This window comes from Emydura macquarii, unplaced genomic scaffold, assembly GCF_026122565.2.
Source record: "Emydura macquarii macquarii isolate MOO-44397 ecotype Brisbane River unplaced genomic scaffold, CSIRO-AGI_Emac_v2 contig_1253, whole genome shotgun sequence".
NCBI lineage: Eukaryota > Metazoa > Chordata > Testudines > Chelidae > Emydura > Emydura macquarii.
Genome location: NW_027131390.1, coordinates 35,020,099 through 35,046,098, shown reverse-complemented (window position 1 = coordinate 35,046,098; position 26,000 = coordinate 35,020,099). Strand labels below are relative to the sequence as shown.

Genomic DNA, 26,000 nt, shown 5'->3' with positions numbered 1-26,000 from the left:
TGGCCCATGGATCTGGCTTGGGGGCGCACAAGGAGCTTAAAAACAGCCCCTAAGCCTGCCACGTGCCAGCTGGGAAGGGAGAAAGAATGCTGTGCGATATTTTTTTTTTTTACTTGTAGGTGGTGATCAGCAGTTTATGGATGTCCACATAAGAACATAGGTAATCTGGCTTAGCATTGCCACAGGGCCAACGCAGCTCCAATGCCAGCCAGCACCCACCAGGCACAATCCAGCCCATGATTCCTGCTCTTGTTCACAACGGTTGAAGCCATGCATCATAGACAATGCATGCAAAAGTGTCAAACTGGATAGACTCTCAGGATCTGGCCCTGTTTCTCTCTCCACCTCCCTCAAACAAAAGCCTGAATAAATTGAGGACCTGGAACTGTGCTAATTGTATCTCACACTCCACCACCCCCAGATCACCTCTCCCAATACAAATCAAGCAAAAACGAAAGGAAGGAGAGGTTGAGCGATGTGCTGGGCTGTCTCCTGTAGATTCAGTGGCACTGTTTGCACCAAGGAATCGAGCTGTTGCTGACAAAGCATCCATCTGAATTGGTAGTGAAGACCGTTTTACTCTTAGTGTGGATGGGACCAAATATTTTCAGCGCCGGGGCCCTGATCTCGCAGGGTCTTTAAGTGTGTGCCTAACATTACAGAGGTGAGCCATCCCACTTGCTTCAATGACACTGCTTATGACTGTAAAGTTAGCCATACGCCTGGTACGCTGCTGAATGAGGGCCCGTTACAGGACACGTGAATGAGAGCTGGTGGTGTGAGGTCAGTTTCCTGATGTAGACTGGTGTGGAACTGCGGTCAGTGTTAACACCATTCTAGTAGCCAGTTCACCCCTTGCTTTCAACACTGCCCATGGTCTTGACCCAGTCTGCATTACCATAGACTTTGTCCTCTACACCCTTGGTTCCTCCACGTATCTGGCATCCTCCTTTCTGCCCCTTCCCACCGCTTTTCCAATCTTAGGGTACATCTACACATCGAGCTGGGGGTGTGAATCCCAACTGCAGGAGACATACCCATGCTGGCTCTAATCCAGCTAGCTTGCTACAAATAGTGTCGCTGCAGCGGTGCTAGTGGTGGGAGAGGCTAATGGCCCCAGTACGTAGTCATCTAAGATGCTAGGCATGTATTCAGGGCAGTTAGCCCCTCCTGCTGCTCGCCCAGCCAGAGTAACTCTATTTTTAGCGTGCTAGCTCGATTAGAATGACATCCCCAGCTCGAAGCGTAGACGTACTCTTAGTGTGAGGCTTCCTTCTTCTCAGAAAAGCTGATCTGGAAAGAACATACTTTCTCCCTTGCTCACCCTTAGTGAAAATCCTCCAGCCGATGTCCAAAACACTACAGACTGCAAAGCTGTTATTGCAGCTTTTGGGACCGCTGCTGTAAAATCGTGGATTACTTTAGTGGGTCGATCACTAAATATCTCTTAGTGCTGGTCGAAAAAACTTCGATGGAACAGTTTTCCATTCAAAAATTGGGATTTTGTTGAAGTCAAAATATTTCATGGGAATGTGTTGCCATTGACTAAATTTTTCATCAGGAAAAGCTTAATTAAGCCTTTCAATAGTGTTGAAAGAATTTGGTTTCGTTTTGGCTTTTATATTATATTAAAATGGTTATGTATATATATAATAATCTAATATAAGCCAAAAGCAAAATGAAAAGTCAATGATGATCCCAAACTGAAATTTTGGGGAATTTCTTGTTGCTTGGGAAACTGCAAAATTTGGCTTTTCCTTTTATTCGGAATGAATTTTTTCCCCCCAAAAAAATCAGGATTTCCTGCAGAACAGAAATTCAGCTCCTGACCAGCTTTAATTATGTCTTACGAGTGAATACTTTAATACTCTCATCTGTGCACTTTGCAATCCTTCCTGTGGAGGCTGGAGGAGCAGCTGCAACAATTATACCTCAGCAGACATCATCTCTGCTGGGTGTGCACAGATTTTGTGGGAAACTCTCTACCATCCGTTAAGATGGTGTAGATTGCTCTGCCTGGAATATCAACCCCATACCAATCATAGCTTCATGTCTCCCTGCCTTTCCCCTTCTCCTCTCTGGGTGATTTTTCTCCCCAGGGGAGAACAAGATGACCCTTTGTGGTCCCTTCTAGCCCTATGATTCCATGACTGAGAAGGCTCCGAACAATGCTATTGTGACTAAGAGTGGGCAAAATTTTTAATTCAAACCTTTTTTGGCGAAAAATGCAGATTTGGGTCGACCAAAACACTGCCAATTTATGTTGAATTTGCCAAATTGTTTTGGTTGGGGGCGGGATTCCAAAAAAGCCAAATGTTTCATTTCAACTTTTCTGTTTGAAACAACTTTTTTCATTTTGAAATTTACTTCAATTTTTTTATTTAAAAAAAAAAATGTTTAAAAACAAACTTTTTTTGACCAAAATATTTTTTTTGTCTTTTTGGTTCATCAAAAAATTTTTGTTTCAGGTTGATCCAAAATGATTTTTTCAGATTGTTTTGCTATGGCCAGCCACATAGAAAATCAATCATTGATACAGCTCTATTGTGACTGATCATTTCAAACTCCACACAAGGGTGGGGAAACATCCTGCTTGCCTGCCACCATCTGCCTGTCTGTCTCCGTTTTGTTTGAATCGCTATAGTCAGCTTTCTCTTAGACACTTTATAAAGTCTTTACCCCATTGTTTTCTTTTGCAAGCATGGGCTACCCATTTCTCAGTGGGGTAACTCCATGAGGCTTTGGGGTACATGGTTTGTAAGGAAGTCACTGTGCAAAATAAGGGCCTGATACAGCAAGCCCTTACTCATGCATAGCCCCTCCTCGTTCAAGCAGTTGCACTTATTTCTGCAGTTCAGCAGAAAAGGACTGGGGGTTACAGTGGATAAGAAGCTGGATATGAGTCAGCAGTGTGCCCTGGTTGCCAAGAAGGCTAATAGCATATTGGGCTGCATTAGTAGAAGCATTGCCAGCAGATCGAGGGAAGTGATTATTCCCCTCTATTTGGCACTGGCGAGACCTCATTTGGAGTCTTTTGTCCAGTGTTGGGCCCCCCACTACAGAAAGGATGTGGACAAATTGGAAAGAGTCCAGCGGAGGGCAACAAAAATTATTAGGGGGCTGGAGCACAAGCCTTATGAGGTGAGGCTGAGGGAACTAGGCTTGTTTAGTCTGCGGAAGAGAAGAGTGAGGGGGGATTTGATAGCAGCCTTTAACTACCTGAAAGGGGGTTCCAGGGAGGATGGAGCTAGGCTGTTCTCAGAGGTGGCAGATGACAGAACAAGGAGTAACGGTCTCAAGTTGCAGTGGAGGAGGTCTAGGTTGGATATTAGGAAAAAGCTTTTCACTAGGTGGGTGGTGAAGCACTGGAATGGGTTACGTAAGGAGGTGGTGGAATCTCCATCTTTAGATGTTTTTAAGTTGGGGTTAAGGCTAAATCCAGAGAGTGCTATTGGTGCATAGTGACCTCCCACCACCTGGGATGCTGTGCACTATAGAGAGGCTGCTCCCCAAAAACTGGGTGCTTTATTCTCCCCCTCTCTGTAGCTGACATGTTTGTATTTAGGTTCTCGTGCTTCTTGTCACATTTAAGAAAAAAATCTTGGAGAAGGGGAGAGTTTAATGCCAGTGCCAAAAAGAGGATTAATAACACTGACTCAAAGCAGAGGTAGTGTAGGCAAGTTGTATGCCATCCTCCCCTATGCACCTACACTGGTGCCCCTAAGTCCCAATCTGCAGCACCCTGCTATTCCAGTCCTGGCCTTCTGTAGCTCTGCTGATGCCCCTCTGTCCTGACCTGCTTCCTGCCATTCCTGCTGAGCCTTCAAAGATCTCAGCCCTTGTACATCACTTCTAATCTATAACACTCTTCATTCCTGATGAGATGTGCTCCTCGCTGCTCTAGTCATGGGTTTTCCTACAGCTCTCAGTGCATCTCAGGCTGGTCTATACCATGGGGTAATTTCTAAAGTGCCCTAATATGCTGCACCTTAATTTGTCCATGTCGACCCTGTTGGTGTGCATTAATGTACTGCTCTTTGAACCAGTGCTGTGTTAAAGTGCACTAGGACCCTTCAGTGAGCAACAGGGTCTCCACAGACCGGATAAGGTGCAACATGTTAGTGTGCTTTAGAAATCACCCCCTTCCATCGAGCACATTACCCCACCTTATAGACAAGCCCTCAGTCCTGTTCTGCAGCCCACCACCCCTGTTATTCTAGTTCTACTAATGTCTCCCAAGTCACTTCTGCAGCACCCCCTGCTATTCCAGTGCCTTCATATAACTCAGCTCATGCTCCTCATTCCTGACTTACAGCACTCCGGGCTCCTCCAGTCAGAGCTACCCCAGCTCTTTCAGTTTATCTTATTTCTTAACCACTGTGCCTTGTCTCGTTGCAGCAATGACCTGCCGCTCTGCCCAATGCAGCAAACTCATGGCATGAAATCCTGGCCCCACTAAAGTCAATGGGAAAACTCTCATTGATTCTAATGGCAGTAAGATTTCACCCAGTGGTAGCCCCTCTCTCAGGAACCACAGTAGAATAACTTACATTGTCTGTGAAATATTTTGCCAACTCCCATCACTTTCTCCATCTCAAAAAATGACTGACTCTTGTTCCACCTAGAGTGGGTGGGAAATTATTTTCCCATCCCATTAACATTTTTGATATTTAAAAAAAAAAAAACAACTTCCCATTCCACACTGGGACAAAAAGGAGACCTTTTGAAATTTTTGAGACACCATCTCAGAAAAGCTAATGCCCTGTGGTTAGAGCACTCACCTAGGATATTCAGATTCAGGTTGCTGCTCTGAATCCCACAGAGCTTGAATCTGGTTCTCCCGCATTCCACAGGGGAGTGCCCAAACCACTGAGCTATTGGCTATTCTAGGCCCTCTGTCTGTGGTGCTGATCTCTCCATGGACTGAGAAACATTTTCCCATGAAACTTTCCCTGAAGCTGCTACGTTCCTGTGAAAAAATTTGGTTTCAGTAAATTGACATTTTCTGATGAATAATATTCACTCGAAAAATTCCTGACCAGACCAGAACTGGTATTTGACTCTTGTACCTCATGCTCACACTCAATTCCACATTAATGTGCATAAACACCATCTCAGTTTGGAGCTAGCTAAGAAAATACTGCATCCCTGAAACCAGGAGTGTCCCTGTGCATGGGGCCTAGCTTCACAGTCCCTGTTGATTTGACAGACACCAGCGTGTTCTCCGGGCTGCTGAAAACCCCAGCAGACTGGCTTTAAACTGAGCCTTCACATCCGGAAAGTTGAACCATTTCTTGGTCTTCCAAATCAGGGAGCCAGCAGCTGCAGGCTTTTTGGGTTCTCAAAGGCCAGCTCTACCTGCTGTTGCAATACTGGGCCTCCTCTGAGCTGAAATGACCAAATGTGAGTTGGTACGATGTGGAGACATCATAACCAATTGTCTGTACACAGCTTCTTACTTGTCACTGCCAGTCCAAGGCACCTCAGCATAATGAGAGACACTATACATAATGAGAGGCAGTACACCCCACTGGCCATTCCAGCCACCTGGATGCCCAAACTTGATCCATTTCTGGCAGTGCCGTTAGCAGGGTGAAATGAGGCTTAGCCATTTTGAGGAAAAATGGGTCTTCAGACACGAGTGGCAAATGCCGAAAGCTTCCTCTGTCTCAGTGTGCTCAGACTGAGTGTGGTTTAGCATAATGGAGCATTGGGGGGAAGCCTTTCACTGGACTTCTGGCATGCGCTGTCTTTCAGATGTGGAGAAATGCAGGCCAGGACTGCCATAATGGGGAATGGCCGAGTCTGAGGTGACGGTGGCAAGGGTGGGGGAGAGGTGGGCAGTGACTTGAATGTAAGGAGAAGAATCTTTAGGTCACTTTGGTGCTTCTGAAGAATCTTTGGAGCTGCTGAGATCTTGTGAAAGCATTTGGCATCAGTCAGCATGGCCAGCAGCAGAATGTAGCAACTGCTGCTTGCGCAGAGCCTCGTCTGTTGAACCAGAGAGACGTGAATTGCACTGGTCGTGTCTAAACCGAAAGGAACGTGCTGTGCTCCAAGGACTTGCAGTGAGAGCGCCAGTGTAGGCCCGGCCTGTCAGTTCACACAACAATCGCCCCAGGTTCCTCTTTTGATCACACACCTCAATTTCTGATTAAACAGACAGGCGCCACTGCACTAGTATCACCAGTAGGGGTGGCAAGAGAAGAGAAGAGGTGTCCATTAGTGATTAAACTGAGGCCACTCTGCTCATTCCACTCATCAGCCAGGTCAAGTACAAGTTCAGGCCTCCAAAGGGGAAGAGGGTTGGAGCTTTAACCTGATGTGTCATGTAGGCCCCTGGTAGCGACCCGCTTAGTGGAAGAAGCTTTTACACCCAGTTTTAAGATCTCTGCTACTAAATGGAGCATTAGGGGGATTCCCCATTGTCTGATGGAGTCACCCCCCTCTGCTAAACGACCCCAGTCAGGGAGGTCTTCGACTGTGGGCCTCGTGTTTCTGAAGAGCCCATTTCTAGTGGCTTGGAATGCAGCAGCTTGCACTGAGTCACGAGTGTTTCCGAAGCATTCCCCAGGAGGGCGAGGGGGAACACCCATCACCTGGCTAGACTGCACAGCATCCTCCCCTCTCTATTTCAGAGCTTACGTGGTACCACTCGGTGTATTGTTCAGAAGCGGGTGGGATGAGCAGCGGGCTGTGGGAGGCACACATGCACCTCCGGGAACACCCCCTGGTTTGTCATACCATAATGTTGTCCTTCTGTCCTTCCTACTGAGCCCACCCCTCAGTTTAGCTCTCCCCACATCCACAGAGCCAGGCCCTTTGGGCTCTGCTGTGAGCCTGCAGGCAGCTCAGCTGCACCACTGAACGTGCAGGTGGCTACGTAATCAGACTGGGGGGCAGGTATCCAACACTTCTTTGGCATCCGCCCCAAACTAAACAGGCTGCCCACTGCTCTGTCCACTTCTTCACCCTGTTTGCTGCTACTCCCAAAACCATCTTCCTGCTTCCTTCCATGCTGCATCTTAGCCATAGATAGCACTTCCTGGTTCGATCCATAAGGGTACTGATCATTTCTCCTTCCAATGCCCCCTCTTCAAGGCCCACTTCCACCGTGATTCCTACAAGATGTTAATCAGCTGCTAAGGGCTAGGGCAAAGGCCGTTGGGGAGTGCTGATGGTGATGGATGGGGAAGGTTGATTGTCTGCCGTATCCTCTCCTGCATCCTCGATTTCTTTTTTGTTTTTTTAGATCACGAGAGGTTCAGGGCAGAGACTGCGTATCGCTTACCTTTGTACAATGCCTATAACATTAGGGACATCACTGCAGCACAAATAATAAAGGGGGGTTGTCAAATGTGTGTTTGTGGGACAAGAATCAGTTGGGTCTTGTCACCCCTAGTCCCCCGCAGCGACAGAAGTGGAGCCCAGCAGCTTGTGCAGGGCTAACTGCCTGGCTGCCAATGGTTCGAGTTTTGCAAGTGGCAGTGGTCCAGATAAAAGCCTAGGGATTCTGGATGACGCAAGCCCCCCAGGAATGAGGGGACTTTGTGTGCATTCTGGTGAGTTTAAGAATTCTCTCTGAGTATTTGCAAACACTGGCTGCTCTAATAGTCACAGCTACCCTGTGAACTAGGTCAGGATTGTTTTCTGTATTTCACGTGTGTAGAAACAGAGGCACTGAGAGGATAAGGCCCAAATTTTCAAGCGTAGGTTTAAGTTAGGCCCCTAAATCAACATTTAAGCATTCAAATCAAAGTGTCTTGCTTGTAAGAGGTGCTAACCTCAAGGGGCTCTGCAGGGACTCAGCACCTCTAGACTTGAGTGACAAATTTTAGCCACCCAAGTGCGGAAATGTCAGTCTGTGACTTGCCCCAACCCACAAAGGGAGAGGGGATTTTTGTCCCCTGCTTGGTCATTTTTATAGCCTGCTAGACCCCACTGCCTCTCATGCTGTTGTACTGCGCCGCCTTGTGGCCAGAGCTCTTGCTGGGGGCTCAGCATAGGAGCTGGTTTAGTCATAGGCAGCTGGGAGGCAGGAGTTGTCCGCGGTGCTAGTGCTGTCCGTGGCAGCCTGGATGGCACTGTCCATCCCATCTATGGACTGATCTGGGGTCTTCTCAAAACTCAAGGGACTTGTAACCACTTTTGTACTGTATCCCCAAGCCCAGCCCTGGCTGGCTGCGAAGGGGGTGTGGATAAACCTGTGAGCTTTTGGGGAAATCAGTGACAAGCTTTCATGCTAGTGAGTAAAATCTCTTTTCTTTCTCTTTGTCCCTTACTTGCCTTTCCCCTCTCTGCTCCACTCTCCTGGCAGGTCTCAGAGACTCTCCTACTCTCCATTGCTGCGTCTCGAAGACATGGCGCTGAGCGTCCCAAGAACCATTCCTCTCTGTATCATTAGCCTTGGAACTCTACTCACGGTGCTCCCTGCTGAAGCTGGGTAAGATGACAAGGACCTGGGGGGTTTAATAACACTGGTGACTCCTCATGCTCTGCTTGGGATATTCGAGTGTCAGGTCCCCAAGCCCCACCTTTCTTCACTTGGAGTATTCCAATATAACCTGGAAAAGGGCCACCCCTGGTTTTTCTTTAAACCATTCCAGTATAAACCCAGAAGAGTGTCCACTTCCCTCCCCGCTGCCCTTCCAAAGCCTTGCTGTAGGGTTTATATGTATCTTAAGGCTTTGCCTCTCTAGCACCTGCTCCATTTAGTCTTCTGCAATATCTCCCAGGATGCTGGTTGCACCGTCATCCATCTCATTTGCAGTATTTCAAGTCTCTGCTTCCCTTGGGTGCATGCAATATTCCAGTGTAACATAAGACAAGTGCGCCCCCCCCCCCCCAACCTCCTTGGAATATTCACTCTCTTGTAGCTGAGAGTGTCTGAGATTACATTAGCATTGTTCAAGCCAATATAGCTAAGGTTATGTCAGCACTTTTATGACAAAACCAATTTTCTAACTTGGCCCATGAGCAATTCGCTCTGAGCTAATATTTGGCAGATTGTTTTGAGGGTAGGCCTATGTTGTTGTTTTTTTTTTTTTACAGCGTTTGACGAATGAAATTGATTCAGCTGTTTGACTGTTAAAAGTGCAGCCAACAAAGAAAAAAAAGCTTTGATCTTAGATGACGTTCTTGGCCTTGACTAGTGGTTCCTGATCTTGCCCAGGAGCACCTGATCCGGGATGCTACTGCCTGACCTTGCTTGCTTTCTTGCACTCTTAAACTGCTCTGAACAGAGAAAATGAGCCCATTTGTCCATAATTGGCCACCTGTAATCAGATCATTATGTAGTCCAATGGCAGCATAACACTCCACTGTGCTTCCCAAATTGACAGTCAGAATGTCAGGAGGGTTGAACTCCTTTTAAACAGAGGGAGGCCCACTGCAGCACATAGTCTATGTGGACAGTGGTGGGGAATGAGGAGATCCTCAAGTAAAAATCCCTTTGTTTTTTACATATGAAATGTACATCTAGAAAGTAGATACCAATGCTGAGGAATCACCTACAGCATCCATGTTTGGCAGCAATATTTGGAGTAATGGATTTTAATGTGTGTACACAAGCATGCAAACACAATCATTCACATTTATTCCACACACTTGTGCACCCCGTCACATGCCTTCACTTACACATACTCATTCTCCTCTCACATTCTCGTGCACTGATATATATTTGATTTTGCACATACTCATGCACCCCCCACATGCACACTTATACATTCAAGCCCCATACGCGCACATTCGTACAAACGCATGCCTACACGTGCCCGCACATGTGTGTAAACATACAGAAAGGTGCTCACATGCCTGCATGCATGTGTGCATGCACATGTGCACACTTTCACTGCTGTTAAATCAACGAGCTAAAATGTTTCCTTCTCACTTGCTGCACATGAAAATCTCCATCTAAAAACTGCTTAACTCTTCCCGAGGGGCAATAACACCCCTTTTCTCTAAGCTGTGGTGAAAGGCTTGGTTTTGTTCTTTGACGTAGTAAATAGGGTTCTGAGCAATAGCCAGAAAACTTGCTGAGTAGCTGTTCCACAAACTGCAATGCCTCAATGCTTTCATCCCAGCTGTCACCGGTCTGTACAGGGAGCAATAAGCTGCCTGTGTAAACTTTCATTTCATTTCCATTTTTTCCCCCAAGATAAACCCTTCCCTTTGTTGGTGCTGGTTTTTCATTGTAATGGAAACGCTGACAGACCCCTGGTGATAAGGCGGCTGCAAGAGCTGCTGCAATTTAGATTAAACCCATGGATGTGAACTCCTTGTTCTCCTGTTGTCTCTAACCTGGGTATCTGGGCATTCATTTGTCATGAAATCCTTCTACATTTGGCTGAAAGTAGTTACTTAGATCATTGTGGAGTCACATTCAAAACCAGCCTCTGCGCTGTGCCTGCAGGGCCCCCTGCTTGTTGTCCTTCCTGTCTATAGGCAGCCTTTCTGCAATCTGATCCTCTCCATCTCCTTGTCTTGTCCTGGGCCTTATTACAGATCCCAATTCTGCTCCAATACATGAGGATCAGGCATTATCCACTGCTCTTTTGTCCCACATCATAGATCCAAATCTTCCTCCGTCTCACTCTGATCTGGTGTTATCCCATGGCATGTCACCGCTTCTCACGTACCTGATTGTCCCTCTGATCTACATAGCCCTGATATTATCCCCACGCTCTTATACCTCTCACCCTCCCCTCATTTCAGACCTAAATTCCTCTGCAGCCCAACTCAGAGAAATCTACGCTTGGCCTCCAAGGCAGTAAAGCCAAAAGCTCAGTGAATGATCTTCAGCCCTCTCCCAAACACTGGAGCCATGCTAACTAGAGAGAAGCATTCACCCCTATAGGGCAAGGGTGGGTAGAAATTGGAATGGGATCCAGAACTGGTGTGTGTGTTTGAGCAGGAAATTAGGGCCCAGGGAATAGCACATGGAGATTTCCTTTTTCAAGATGGGAAGCCTGTGATTTGCCTCAGCTAAGACCACAATAAAGGGGGAAACATCTGGAGTCCCCCTAAGCTGTCAGTCAACATGAAGCAGCTTGTATTCCATGCATCTTGCTGCTAGGGTATGAGCCATAAACTCCCTGCCAGCATTCCAGCCTGACCTTACAGCCCGTGTGGATGCAGGCAAGGTGGCACTGTCTGAACCAGCCTCAATCCCTTCAGATCTCTCCACTGCCCCTGCATTGCATATTCTAGCGTCCAAACTCCACCTCATGCACGTCGTTATCTCCCTTTCTGTTGGTCGCATGTTGATCTTGTTCATCTGCTGTCAGCTCTCCTTTCATTCATTAATTCTGCACTCTCCATTCCCACTTGGTCAGGTTGGGAGAAGGATCAATTTGTCCCATTGTTTTTCCCTAGCCAAAGGGCAGCCTTTGCTTTATATTAATGATAGATGAATCTCTCCCCAAAGCTATGCTGGATCAAGCCGACGCCCCGAATATGGTTCCACATAGAGATGCTCCTGATTCTTCCTTTAAAATTTTCTCTCTCCAGCTGTGCTGCTTTTTTCACAGGATCTTCTAAGCAAGACGTGACCCCCCATAGTGTTCCAGTCTGAACCAAAATGTCAAACCTCAAACTAAGCAAAATGGGGTCAAAATTAGACAGGATGAGTTTGCCAATCACTAGTGAACCCCTGTCTGGCACTGCTCTTAAAACTCTATCCTGTCATGCTTTATATTAAGGCTGCATTTTAAATAGTTTATAAAGTATTAATAAATTATTAATAGCCATTGTTAGCACAATACAGATATACGTATAAGTTCTAGATGGTTATAAGCACATCAGCAGAAGGTCGGACAGATGGTTAAAAGCCATGGTTAAGCAACCTATTGGACATTATTCCCACTGTGCTATTACTGTCCCTCCTATGAAAAACAGCTCTTTATTTAGACCTGGTTGAAAACCAGATTTCTGTCCCATGGATATTTTAAAAATTGTTTATATACCAAATCTGTACAAAAAGTCAATGTATATTTATTTTTTTACAGAATGGAAAGTTCCAAAAAAACAAATCTGAAATGTTTTGTTTTGATATTTCTGATGTAAAAATGAAACATTTTGACTTTACAGAATCAAAACATTTCATTTTGGCTTGGATGGACATTATTATGTGTCCCTTTTGGCTGCCATGGTGCCTTATGGGAGTTGTAGTTCAAGTGCCTCATGTCCCATTCTCCTCTGTGGGCTAGACTACATCTCCCACGATATACCATGATGAATTGTGTCAGCTCAACAAGACTGGAGACTGTGGTGCATCATGGGAGATGTAGTCCAGTTAGGGAGCCTGTTTCAAAGAGGAGAATTGGGGCATGAGGCACTCAAATACTCCAGGAGGCATGCAACAGCTCAAACAAATCTAGATTGATGTCAAAATGATTGAAACATTTCAGTTAGGGACAACAAACTGAAATGTGTTGATTCAGGTCAACCTGACGCAGCACCAAATGTTTCATTTTGATTTTTCATTGATGCCAAATCCAAATTTTTCACAGGAAAATTTAGATTTTGCAGAAATGGAATTTTCTGTCAACCCCAAATGCACAAAAACAAATTTAGATGGAAAATTCCTGACCAGCTCTACTACTTATTATTTATTGACCCTTCATAAACTATTTATAAGTGTACCTGTTATATCAAGTGTGGCCCTCTAATGAAACCCCATGCTAAACAATTGGTCTTGAAAATCCTAGCCACCATTCCTCCCCTCATTATTCTTCAGTTTTGGCCAGGCTCTGCATTTCCTGCATCAGACTAGAAGTTCTAAAACACATTGAGAAGATGCTGTTCTTGTATTTCCAGCAACTGACAGATCTCTCATGAGAGCCTGTTGTCATGAGCTTTTGGACCTCACCTAGTAGCTCCGTAAGCCAAGAGCTCTGGCTAGTTCAGCTGAGGTTCAAATAGGCCTATGGACCTCTGGGGTGCTCCTATGAACCTTGTGAAGTTGTCCTGTCACTAACTAGTTGTAGTGGTGGTGGGGATTAGATGGGCTGGTAATCATCATACCAAGCTGGTGGCTTCATCCAACATGCTTAGTGAAACTGTCACAGAGATGATTTCACGACCCATCGGACAAGCCAGAATGGAGTCCAGCACAGGAATGCCGTAAGCTCCTAGCAACTGCAGTGCCATTAGCACTTTCCTTTAGTGTGTGTGTGAGCACTGCCCTTTGGGGGGGAGGGGGAGAGAGAGATTGTGTGTATGTGTGTGTGTGTTGGAGAAGGAGGAAAAAAAATCAAAGTCTGCAGTTTGGGAATGTTGCGTTCCTCCTTGTTTTATGCACCGCATAGGGAAACTGGCCATCCTACAAATCAACCCTAATTCAGAAGCACCATCAACAAAACAACCCTTAGTAGACGAAGGAAAAGAAAAAAATTAAGAGTGAGAGAGAAGGGAGGGGGGAAACAAATGAAACTTGCAGAGTCCTGGGGTAGGAATACTGCCAAAAGCTGCACCACCAGACCCCTACTAAGGGACCCCATTCCAGTGGATCTGCAAATGCACCTTTAGAATTTACAACCCCCAACAACCAGCATTGGTGTCTCTCCCATTTGCCTTGTTCACTCATCTTAATCAAGCTGCTGCTCCCAAGTCATTTATTTCTCTGTTTAGCAGTAATGCATCGATTTGTCAGTGCTGGACTGCAGCCCCCACCAGATGACTCCTGTGCCACTTCTAGCAATTCTTCCGCTAAACCAGCCATTCATCTCTGTACCTTGCTATGTTTCTTTATCTATCATGCTGCATGTCCAGGCTTCTTAATCTTTCCTTCTGTCTCCTTGAAGCTTCTTGTAGCTTAACTTCACTTGGTTCTTTTTCTCTCTCCATCTTTCGTGCAATCTCTGCATTTCACTAGCTTTTTCTGTCTGCTTTCTCCTTCACTTAGTCTGTTGTCTGTCCACCTACAGTTCCTACTCATGTCACCTGCTGGGATTTGAATGACTGTAAATGGCCCTTATAGACAGCATTATTACACTGTCCCTTACGCTGTTGGGCATCTAGTGATCTGTGACTTAAATTTCAGAAGTTAATTGATTCCAGTGAGAATTGGGTTGTTCCACACCTCTGAAAATCATGCCCTTTGTTTGACTAAAACTGCAACATTTTGAATGCTTATCCAAAGCTCTCCTTAGGTCTGCAAAACTGCATTGGAAATCTTCTGAGATGAAGCTTGTTCATGTGTATTTATATTTTCTTTTTTCCCCGTGGGCCAGAAAATACCATGGAAAAAAGGCTTTCCATACAAATGCCATTTCAGCATTTGTGCTCTGAACGGAATCCGGAAACATGTAGGCAAGTGAGAATGAAATTCAATTTCAAGTGGAGGAAAAATTTCAACCAACTTCAGAAACAATTCACTTCCTATTTTAAGTGGCAGTTCAGTGCCTCATATCCAAAGTAGTTTGCTTATCTTCAGTTCTTTGAAATGGACCCTCCTGAAAGGAAGAGAGCCTGTAATCTCCTCTACCCATTAGTTCTCCTGCATCATTTACTACGCATCTCCTACTAGGAGAAACTGGGACTGGAGTAACTGTGAGATCTCCAGAGCATCTGCTAAACCTTTCTCCATTAGGCTGTTGACTGGGGGATGCTACAAAAGGGGAAGATAATTCTCCCAGCCAGTGTGCTCCTAAATAATTCCCCACATGGTTGGTTAATGGAAGATTCTAGCATTTTAGTAACTGGCTGACATAGTTGCCAGCACCCCATACAGCAACTCTAAATGGGCAGAGTAGCTGTGAGCTCTCTGCAATCAGCCTCTGCAGTGGCTACTAGGGAGAGAGGCTGGGACTGGAGTAGGTGTAATGTCTCTTGCAATCAGCCTCCTACACACGTTATCCTATGGACAAGCATAAAGCATACTGCAGTGCAAGGCTGCAGAGGCAGACTAGGTAGGAATGAACATCTTTGTTTAAAACAAGAGTTCAGGGCATATTAAGACCAGATTTTTAGTCTGATTTCTCTTTATATCTCTCTCCTTTCCCCAGGCTTTCTCAGAAACATGGTCCAGATATTATTGATGACAGCAAGGACAATATCACCATCTTCACACGTATTCTGGACCGGCTGTTGGATGGGTACGACAATCGGCTGAGACCTGGACTCGGAGGTCAGTCTACATTGTGAGGATTTTATTCTCTTCCACCGCATAGGTTCAGAAATGAGTTATAAAGCTGATTCCCAGAGTAATATCAACAACCCTTCATGGAGTAAGGGGGGAATTTGGTCCTACAGTCATTCATTCCCTCATTTTTTATAACCCCAATAATCTTCTGATGGGAAAGAAACACACCTCACTCTCTTGAGGTGAGACAGGAAGGTGGTCTCTCTCTGACCTATGTCCTGAGCTTCTATGATAGCTGCATCAATAGATCTGTAGACGGACCAATGTGAGCTTCTCTTCCTGCACTAATGGACCCCAACCTTCTCCTAGGGAAGACCTCCTTCTCCTGTGGAGAGGATGGAGTTTGATCATCAAGTTCATTCAGTCCTGGGCCTTCTACCTCAAGGCTTGGCCAGAGGAAACCCCAAACACAAACCCAAGCTGTCTGCCATCCCAGGCATTATGGTGATCTGCTTTCATTCCCATTTCTTAGAGCAGAACTCTGTGAACCCAGCATGCCAGGCATGTGAGGACCAGCATGCCAGACTGATGTCTTTCTTTCCAATGGATGTTGGAGGGTTTTGTCAGACAAATGCTCTTTCAGTCTCAAAATAATTTCTTCCCTGTCCATGTCCCATTTAGAAATCACTCTTTAGAAATTACAAGAAGAAAAAATTCTTCTTGCCTTGGGTCCTAGTCAGCCAGGCCTTTCTCACTGGGACTCAAGGGTGATCTAAACATCACCCTCATCAGGAATTATTGTTTTTTCCAAGCTCCAGTGTACTGTGCCTTATAAGACAGGATCCCTCCCCAGAAGAGCTGAGAGTACAACTGTGGCATGTCATGATGAGAAAGGACCACAGACAGGAAGGGGGAGGAGGGAGAGGGGAACTAGAGTCACACTAGTAAGATGCTGGGTTTATTGAGTGAGGCATGGACACATGATGGAGGAGCAGGGGGATTTCATTACCTTTCCTCCCCTTTGCTTCGTGTGGGCTTTGCATCAGAATTTTTTTGTAGGGATGTGACTGATGCAAGGGAGATGGCTTCTCTCAAGTGTGGATTGCCACTGCCAGAATGTTGCTGGCTGCCGTTTGGTTTGTGAAACCAAAGCAGTGGGTTTAGGTTGAATTGCAGCATGTCTGTAGGGAACTGCTGAGAGTTCCCCCTTCCCCCCCCTCCCCCAACGCCCACAGCCACTGCCCCTTTGCAATTCAGTACAGCAAGGAGGAGCTGTGACTGGGCTCCCCTACAGAGAGAGTACTTGCACAATGCTTTCCAGATATTCTGCTGGGATTGGAATGGCAGCCATTTCCCACTCAGCTAGTGCTTCCGCAGCCTGTTACAGTGACTCCTGAGAGAGTCTAGGACTGGTGTAATCGTGAGCTCCCCTGTGAGCGGAGTACTGTCCTGCTGAGTACTTTACTACACCCTGCTGGGGATGTGGAGAGTGAAGTCCCAGCACTTCCCATACCCTACTGTTCCTATGGGGACTTCTGCTGGGGAAGCCTGGGATTAGAATAGCCGTGAACTTCCCCGTGTGGAAGGCTCTTGCTGCATTCCTTACAGTGACTCCTGCTGGGAGAAGCTTTCTAATCCGTAACAACCAGAACTCAATCTTCTTTTGTCTGTTAGAAAAGGAGAATCTGGCTCTCTTAAAGGGAGAGCAGAAGAGAGTCCAAAAATGTCAGTCCCTCCTCACCTCTCCCCCCGCCACTGCTACTGCATGCCTGCACCTCTCCAAAGTCACCTCTGGCACAGATCACCCAAGATCCAGGTGTGTGCCAACAAGCTCTGCTGCCTTCAAAAACCTGCCTTGCTGCATGGATCTTTCACCTGCGAGGGAAAGGGTTAAAATATCTGCATAGGCCATCCATCAGTTTTATCTCTTTTGCTGCTCATCTCTCTCCCCCAGAATTAACTGCAATCCCACTGATAGCCTTGCTTCCTCAAATCACTCTGATGGGTGGATCGATTCCAATGAAATGCATCTGAAAGGGGACTTAGGGGACATCTGTGGCTCGTTCTGGGCTCAATAGCAAACCAATCCCCAGCGCCAACTATTAACAAGAGGACTCCCAGGAGCCCCTTCTGGAGAAGTTAAAACCTTCCGAAGAACGTCTCTAGAATATTGCTTTAGGACCTTCAGCAAAACTATTAACATAATGAATTGCCTGAGCCTGCACAAAGCTGCTCTCCCTCTGCTTTCCCTGCACGCAGCTTTCATTAATCGCGGCGCCGGATGGGAGGGGCTGGCAAAGGTACAAGATAAGGTTCTTAGCTAGGGCTGAGCTTCCCAGTGTGTGTGTGTTTGGCTGGCTTGCCCTCTCGCCTCTGAGCTAGACTGTGGGGTTCGAGCTTCCTGCCCAGAATCGGGCTCCAGCTCATTGCTGACGCTGCAGTGTGGCTCTGTGGGGGCTGTTGTCGGTGGCTGTTCGGAGGAGGTGTTAAACAGGTGTCCTGTTTGCCGGCCTCTTGTGGCTGGAGAGGAGGATGCTAATGATCCCAGTGCGTTCTGTGTAAAGGATAGAGGTTAAGCTGGTTGTCTTGGAGCACCATTTGGTACAAATGGGCTCTACTAACCAAGACTGTGTGAGGATTCTGCATCCTTTTCAGTCAGTCACTGCACTGCTGGGGTCTCGCTCACTGCTTCGGAAAGCACATTGGGTTACCTTCGGGATTTCAATCTGCCGTCTGTGCGGACCATGCCGTTAACAGAGTATGCGCCAACCCTCTGACTTTCTTAGGACTCCCTCTCCCATCTGTTTGCCTTTCTCCCTCCCGAATGCCTTAGTCTGGAGGAGACTTTCATCATCTCGAGGCAGTTTACTCTGCTACGTGTGCTTTATTTTCACACACAGCACAGTGCTGATGCTATTGTGACCCAAGGAGAGGGCATGGCCTCACACTTAGCAGATGACTGGAAGTCAGGATGTGTGGGTTCAGTTCCCAGCCCTGCCATTGAATCCCAACCTCCCTGCCTCAGTTTCCCCATTTTACAAATGGAGGTAATGCTGCCTGTCCCATAGAAGCTTTGAGATGGAGTTAAGGCATGTCAAATGCTTTGAGCTCCTTCAAAGGAAGGTATTAAAAAGCACAACATATTATTTAATTATCATTAGAAACATACAATGATGGATGAGCAAAGAGACAGTCTCCAGATTTCTGCCATTGAAAAGCTATGTCTTAAGTAATAGAGACTCATTAATAAAGGGTGAAATCTCATTACAATATTCCAGGATATAGCTGGGTCCAGGCCTTTTAAAACGGGGTCCTCGCAGGTTTGTTCATTCACCTTTTGTTGCTGTAGATCTGAGTTCAAATCCTGGCTTGGGCCAGGCATGAATGAGTTTACTGGTGTCTCATTCTAACTGGGGTATGCCACAAAAACTTTGTACCCTGGCAGTCACTCAGGGGTGCTGGAACTAGGGGTGCTGAGGGTGCGGCAGCACCCCGTGACTTGAAGTGGTTTCCATCATATACAGGATTTGCAGTTTTGTTCAATGATCCCCCCCCCTCACAATATAAAAATTGTTCTAACGCCACATCTGTCACTGTTTCAGGCCATGTCTGGAAAAGCAGGGGGTCCTCCAGCTTCTGTCCGAGGGCCATTTGCAGAGCTGTGAGCTAGCCCAGGAATGAAATAAGCATGGTTGCATTGGCAGAGCTGTGTAGGGAAGAATACACGGTGCATGCCTGAACTTTCCCTGGTTCTCGTCAGTGCTGTGACTTCTTCACAGTGAGTGATGAGTGGACCCATGAATATTAGAAACAACAAATAAAGCTCTGAATTGAACCCATTACTTCCTGGAAAGCCAGTGCCCTAAGAAAGGCTATCTGCTGGGAAACCTCGGGGATGGTAGGACAGTTAACTCTGCAGTTGCTACCGCAGCTGCTGACAAGGAAGGACAAAGATGGGGAACTATTAACCCTTCCATGACATTTCTGCTTGATGTCTTTGCCGTTGCATAGATTTCCATTAAAACAGTGGTTCTCAAACTTTTTGTATTGGTGACCACTTCACACAGCAAGCCTCTGAGTGAGACCCCCTGACCCCTGTGGGTGCCCCCCTATTACCTTTGCAGGCTCCCTACTCCTCCTTTGCCCTTAAGTCCTTTACTGTGCCCCCTTTGCCCCTAACCCCAACACTTCCTATCCTGCACCCACCTGGGGAAACTGACCTGCAAGGATGGAGCAGCTGGTATTGCTGCTCGCTCCCCTGTCCAATGCTGCTTCTCTGTGCACCCCATAAGGTTGGCCACATAAGAGTAGAGCAGACAGCAGCAACTCCTGATGCTCATCTCACAGCACAGCCCAGATGGGGAAAGTGACTTGGATGCAGGGAGCCCTGGTGTTGCTCCTTGCTCCCCCCAGCTTCCTTGGGGGCGCTGAGGAATGTTGGGGAGGGGGCGAGTGGTGACACACAAATACTGCTCACCCACCCTCATGTTCCTCTGCTGGGAGGAAGCAGGGAGGCTCACAGCCCTGTGCGTGACTGGACTTCGGGCTCACAGCTCGTGACCCCCACATAACCATGGTGCAACCCCTCAGGGGGGACAGAATCTTGGGGTCATACCATCGGTGCCACTTGTACTCCAAGGAGAGAGAGGAGAGGGCAGGCATAGCACGGCTTGAATGGCCAACTTGGGTGGAAAGCACAGCTCCAAATGGACTTAACTGCTGACCCTCCTGGTGCCTTGGTACAGCCCCAGTTTCAGAATAGCAAGGACATTCCTAGGGACTCTATCCTGGGAAGCAGGGACTCTGAAAAAGATTTGGGAATCATGGTTGCTAATCAGCTGACCATGAGCTCTGTGACGCTGTGGCCAAAGGAGCAAATGCAATCCTAGGATGCATCAACAGGTATCTCGAACAGGAGTAGGGAGATTTTACCTCTGTCTGGCACTAGTGTGACTGCAGCTGGAATACTGTGTCCAGTTCTGGTGCCCACAATTTAAGAAGGAAGTTGCTAAATTGGAGAGGTTCAGAGAAGGGCCATGAAATGATTGAAGGATTAGAAAACCTGCCATATAGTGATAGACTTGGAGAGCTCAACCTCTTAACAAAGAGAAGGTTAAGGGGTGACTTGATCAAAGTATCTAGAGTGGGAACAAATATTATTTAATAAGGGCTATTCAATCTAGCAGAAAAAGGCATAACACAATCCAATGGCTGGAAGTTGAAGCTAGACAAATTCAGACTGAAAATAAGGTGTAAATTTTTGACAGTGAGCAATTAACCTTTGGAACAACTCACGGATGGTTTCTTCATCACTGACCATTTTAAAATCAAAATTGGATGTTTTTCTAAAAGATCTGCTCTGGGAATTATTTGGAGGCAGTTCTCTGGCCTGTGCTAAACAGGCAGCCTGACTAGATGACCACAGTGGTGTCTTCTGGCCTTGGAATCTATTGGGAAGAGGAGGAGGAAGGAATCCATGGCGGGAGGGAAACGGGGGGTGGAGGGGAGGGCTGAGTCATTCTCCATCAGGAAAGCCATTTAGAGAGCACTCATATTGTAATCCTTATGGGGCCTGTGTCTTTTCTGAGTCTCATTCAGCACTGACACAGTGCAGATGCTTAACAAGCAATAATGGAAGGATCCATTGAAAAGTAAGAGAAATGTAGAGGAGAAAGTTAAAAAAAAAAAAAAAAAAAAAAAAATGGGGGGGGGGGGAATAAAGGATGAAGAGAGTGGGAGATGAGAGAGGGTGGGAGGCAGGCAGAGATGCCACAATCTGCTTTTAACGTCCTGTGAAATATTTACAACCTCGCAGCAAACGTTTAGAGCTCCATCTGAAAACACTTAGCCAGGACAGCAAGCGCTGAGCACAGCATATGAGGCTGCAAGCCACCTGCTCTCTGCTGAATGCTGCGCTGAGAGCTGGGGCTGCCCGTCTTGCACGTTCAGCAGAGCCTTCTTCATGTCCTACCAGGTGCTGAGCAACATCTGACAGGCTCCAGGAACGGATTATGTAAGCAGCAGAATGTTGATGTGGTGACTTTTCCCCTCACGCTGCCATCCTTGTATTTATTTTCTTATCCCCTCTGTTTTTACCATCTGCTCCCACCCACTCCAGCAGCTCCCACGCCAGAGCTGTTTCTCTTGCCAGGATGCCAGGGAAGCACTGCCCTAGCAAAATGGAACCGAGATTGGTCAGAAGTGCCTGGCATTACTGAGCCAGGCCCTGAGAATGGCACCATGGCAACACTGCTTAATGCTTCTCCAGCCGTGTGAGACACTTCATCAGGACACCAGACCTCAGCCGAGGGTGGCCCAGTGTTTTCTCACAGGGGAGACCGGAGTTTAAACTGTGGTTTTAGTGTAACGTGCAGAGATGTGGGGGAGCACACGGGTGCTGGCTTAGAGAGGAGCGATGCTGCAATGTGGCAAAGTGTGGCAACATGCATCCCACTCCCAAACTCTTGTTCCTGTGTGAAGAGAGAGACTGGGGCCTGCCACCCGCTGCTGGCTGACTCAGCAGCAGCATTGGATAAGCTGTGAGGACCTTCGTGCCTGGCTGCCAGCCTCCATGTTGAAGGCAGGTCCCAAACAGCCCTGGCGAGTAAGGGTTAGCAAATCCGATACACAGGCCTTCACAAAAGCCTTTGGGGGTCACCTCAGCTCTCCCAGCTGTCCAGGCTCCAGAGGCTCTGAGTTTCCCCACCCAGCAGGCCCCCACCAGGAGAACAAAGTTTAGGGGGATCTCAGCCTGCTTTGACTTATTTTTGGAGACCACTAAAGAAATGGAAACGTGAAAACCCTGCGGTGTGTGCTGGGTGAGCCATTCTGAGAGCGAAGCCCCCTTGGCCTGCAGAGCAGAACCTGGGCTGTGTACTGTGTGGTAGCGTGGACTCGCCTTTCCCTGCTTCCCCAGGGAACAGCTTCCCCCCCTTAGCAAATCCCCTGATCCCTCCAGGCAATACTTATTGAGGAGAATATGGTGGGATGGTAAGAGATGCTTTTGCTGCTTATATCAACAAGAAGATGTGTGTAATGATTGATGTAAGGCTCTCCCCCTCCCTGCATCTCCTGCCTCACCCCCTCTGCAGCCATCCCATCCCCTGCCAGTGCAGAGAGAGAGCTGGCTGGCAGGAGATGGGAGGGTTGCTGAGGGGGCAAGGCAATCCAGGTTTCCTGCCATAGCAGCACAACCCTGAGCCCAAGTCGGTTTTAAAAGGTATAGCTGCATGAACAGATTACTTTATGGAACCAGAATTATTTAAAAAAAACAAGACTTGAGCAGAGAAATTTCACCCCTGGGAATACACAGTGCAGCTTGGTATTAAGTCAGAGGAGAAATGGAGTGGACCCCAAGGGAAAGGAGACATCTGCCATAATGGGAAAACATGCAGAAAAAAGCCTCATGGTAATAGTGTTTTTATGGTCTGTGTTGCCCTTCGCTCACAGACTGGAGCTGTGGGAACTTCCCAAGCCACTGTCCCTCCCTACAACACCATGGAGGTGTGGGGTATCCAGGCTTTTTCTTCCTCACAGTCTTGAGGCCTCTTCCAACCTCCACAACAGAGAAATGTGGGGTGTTTTGCTGCTGCTGCTTCTTTTCCGTCACATCATGGAGTTGCAAGAACATTCACAACGGAGAGCTTCAGGCTGTACAGAGGCTTTTCCTTCACCTTCCCAGAGCTCTGACCTTTTTTTTCTTTTTTGGAGGCTTCTTATTGGCCCCCTCCCTGAGGTGGCTTTTGTGTCCCACAGAACACACAGCTTGAGGTGTGCTCCCAATTCAGGTGGAGTCTCCAGTTTGTAGGATAATCCTCCAGGAGAACAATAGCATGAGATCCGCTACTGTCTATGAAGGCCTAACAATAGGCCCAAACCATAAATATCAGATCCAGATTTCAAACTTCCAACGATTCAGGGGTTTGGATTTACAGGGCCAGACCCACAGTTGGTATAAATTAATGTAGTTACATGGAAGTCAATAGATTGATATTGAATTGCACCAGCTGAGGATGATCTGACTAGCATGTTGTCTTCTGACCCAGCTTCCAGGCCTTTTCCTTTGTGCCATGTTGGTGCAGATGAGGTGGGGAGAAAAGAGCATCCATTACCCCACTGTCCCCAACCATGGGGTCGGAAGAGAGTAATTAGGAAGATAAAGGAAAAAAAGTTGAAGGGATTTATGTGTTAGGGCAAAAAGGAGAGAGTGGGGGGAACTGTGAGAAACCTACAGAAAAGAGACCCTCTGAGAATAACCTCAATGAGGAACCTCAGAAAGAAAAATCAGCCCTACCTCCACCGCCTCCCTTGTAACAAAAACTTGGGGCATCTTCCCAAGTCTCTCCTTCCCTAGCCCTTCCACACAAAACAAAAAGCCATGGCCTCGCTGAATGCCATTTCCTCTATCCTAACCAGAAGTTGCACCATCTTCCAAGACCTGAGTTACTTTCAGAGCCCCCCACTTTCAGATCTCTCCTCCATCCCAAATTGACTGTGCTACAGTGCCTGAAATAACTCAATGGGTGTTCTGAGGTGGTATTACAATGACACAGGAGGGTATCCAGGGAGCATTCTGAGCAGAGGCTGCAGTGTATGGATGGTTCACAGTGCAAGGGCTTCTGGGAGCGACTGGGATATTATTTAATTTAAATCGCCTTTCAGGAGCCATAGAACCAGGGTAGGAAAAAGTTTTACCACAAGAGAGACGAGAAAAGATGCAGTTTGCAGTTGTTTATAAACTGGTTTAAAACACTCCAAATTAGCAGTTTTCCTGATTATAATTAGAAAGCAATTTATACCATGTTCAGCAGATAAGCCAGTATTGATTATTTTTCTCCCTTGTGGTCGCATCATTGTTCACAAGATAATTCAAATTATTGTCTTTTTGGAGCCTCCCGCCACGTTCCTAGAGAGAGTCAGTCAAGCCCGGTTAAAGCAACTCTCATTGACCAAACATGTCCTGTCTGTGCATTTATACAGCGTTTGTCACCGTAGGGTCTAAGTGCGGTGCAAGGATTAAAAGCACAGCGAGATACCCAAGGGGCAGTCAGTTATCCATCCTACATAGGTATAATCAGGGCCCATAATTTGAGCCCCTAGGCACACCCTAGTACATGGCCTCAGGGGGCTTGGTCCCCATGTTGTGACCCCACCCTCCCATGCTGTGGCCCCACCCCAAGTTGGAGTTGCAGTGGTGGGGGGGCCTCTTCTCCCACAGAAGTAGGGGCAGTGGCCTGGAACCCCTTCTTCACCTCAGGATGGGCAGCAGGTGTCTCTTCCCCTTGCCCCCAGAGAAGCATGGGGCAACCATTACTTGCCCCACCAGCTAGGGTATATCTGCTTGGGTTGGTGGCTGGGCCCACTGGCCTCTCCTCCTGCCACACAAGTCTTCTGCTGGGCTGATGTTGGCAGTCCCCCCTCCCGCCGAGCAGTGGGGCCATCCCATAGAGATGCATGGGGCAGTTCTCCCCCTCAGAATTATTGTCTCAGGCTCTCTGCAGACTCAGGCAGACATCACTACATTGATTATTCTGGGGGCAGTTCCCCCTCCACACACACACACATCAGAGCTGTCGTTTCAGCTCTCTGCAGACTCAGGTAGATTTCACTGCATTTGTTACAGTTGGTTCTCTTTTTTTTAAATGGAAGCTCAGATTCTGTTGTAATCACGTGACTCCAGAATGTGGGCCCTGATACAAGGGCCTATCATGTCTATGCCTTAATCTGGCCTTGACTTCAGCTCTTGCTCCTGCTGTTGGTTTAACCTGGGGTTGTTACTTTTCAGTTTACTACCTAATTCCTGCCATTCTGCCTCCTTGGGAAATGCTGAGATGAAGAGGTACCAGAGGTCTTACCATAATCAACTTCGGGAGGAAATTCCAAAATCTTGGGCTTTTGGAGCTGAGCCTTGTGATCCCTTGAGACAATAGCCCTGCATGATTGTAGGATTTCATGGAAGGTCACTGTAGGAGAGAGAGTTTCTTTAATAGAACACAGTGTCAGCTGCTGTTACTCTGTCTGCTTCAGACTTCTGTCCAGGAGGTGCTATCTATGCACAGTCCTGCCACTTTTTCTTCCTGCCCTGCATGGTGAATAACACTAAATTCCCATAAGGAGGACATTCTCTTCCTGAAGGACAGGGGGGATTTAAAATTTCCAGCTTTAAAGATAAAATATCTGCTCAGATTACTTAGTTACCCCATTTATCAGTGGATCTCAATGCAGCAGAAGAAAGCCTTATAGTTTGGTCATTAGGAATCTGATCCAATATCCACAGAAGTCCCATTGACTTCACTGGGCTGGTGTTGAACATGCTTTCATGGTCTATATTTCCTTGTTCTATTAGATTTCCCAGAAGCAAATGCATGGTCTCTATTTTTCTATTTTTCTATTGATCTATAATCACTTAATATTTATCCTAGTTTAATGCTGGTTAATATTCCATTTGTTCTTTTGTAAGCAAAGTACATTAGAGTTGAAGTTTTGCTTTATTGGTTGGGTGTATTCCCACCCCCTCACACACACCAGTGCAGTGTTTCTTTTTAAAAAAAATGAACCTGTAGTTTGTCAGGATGTCTCAAAGCAAGCAAGATACCCCTCTGCTGATAACATCAAAGTAATCTCATCTGTATTGCATTGACTCAGATGTCAATGCATGGAGAACTTGAGTCTTGGTGTGCTCCTCACCCCTGGTTGTCTTAATTCCTTCGAATCGCAATGTTACATTGAGAACTTCAACGTCAAAATGTTGATGCATGTCAATCCATCAATTTATACTGGTCTCCTTCAGCCAAAGACATATTTGTCATTCTGGCCCAGATCCTCTGCGCCTGTGTGGCCATAGAGGTGAAGGGGTAGGGACAGGTGAAGGTTAAAGTGTAGACCTCGTTGAAATATTTTTTGATGGAACAGTTTTCCA

The 26,000-nt window shown here is 46.9% G+C and overlaps 1 protein-coding gene across 1 annotated transcript in view; it reads left to right on the top strand.

Moving 5' to 3' along the window:
* The first annotated feature begins 622 nt into the window (after window positions 1-622).
* GABRA3 (gamma-aminobutyric acid type A receptor subunit alpha3) overlaps window positions 623-26,000 on the top strand; it is a 100,871-nt gene continuing 75,493 nt past the window's right edge. Inside the window, exons 1-3 of the mRNA XM_067549770.1 lie at window positions 623-664; window positions 8,318-8,443; window positions 15,006-15,127. Coding sequence (XP_067405871.1) covers window positions 8,361-8,443; window positions 15,006-15,127 — 205 coding nt within the window. The 5' untranslated portion in view covers window positions 623-664; window positions 8,318-8,360. The remainder of the gene's footprint in view (window positions 665-8,317; window positions 8,444-15,005; window positions 15,128-26,000) is intronic.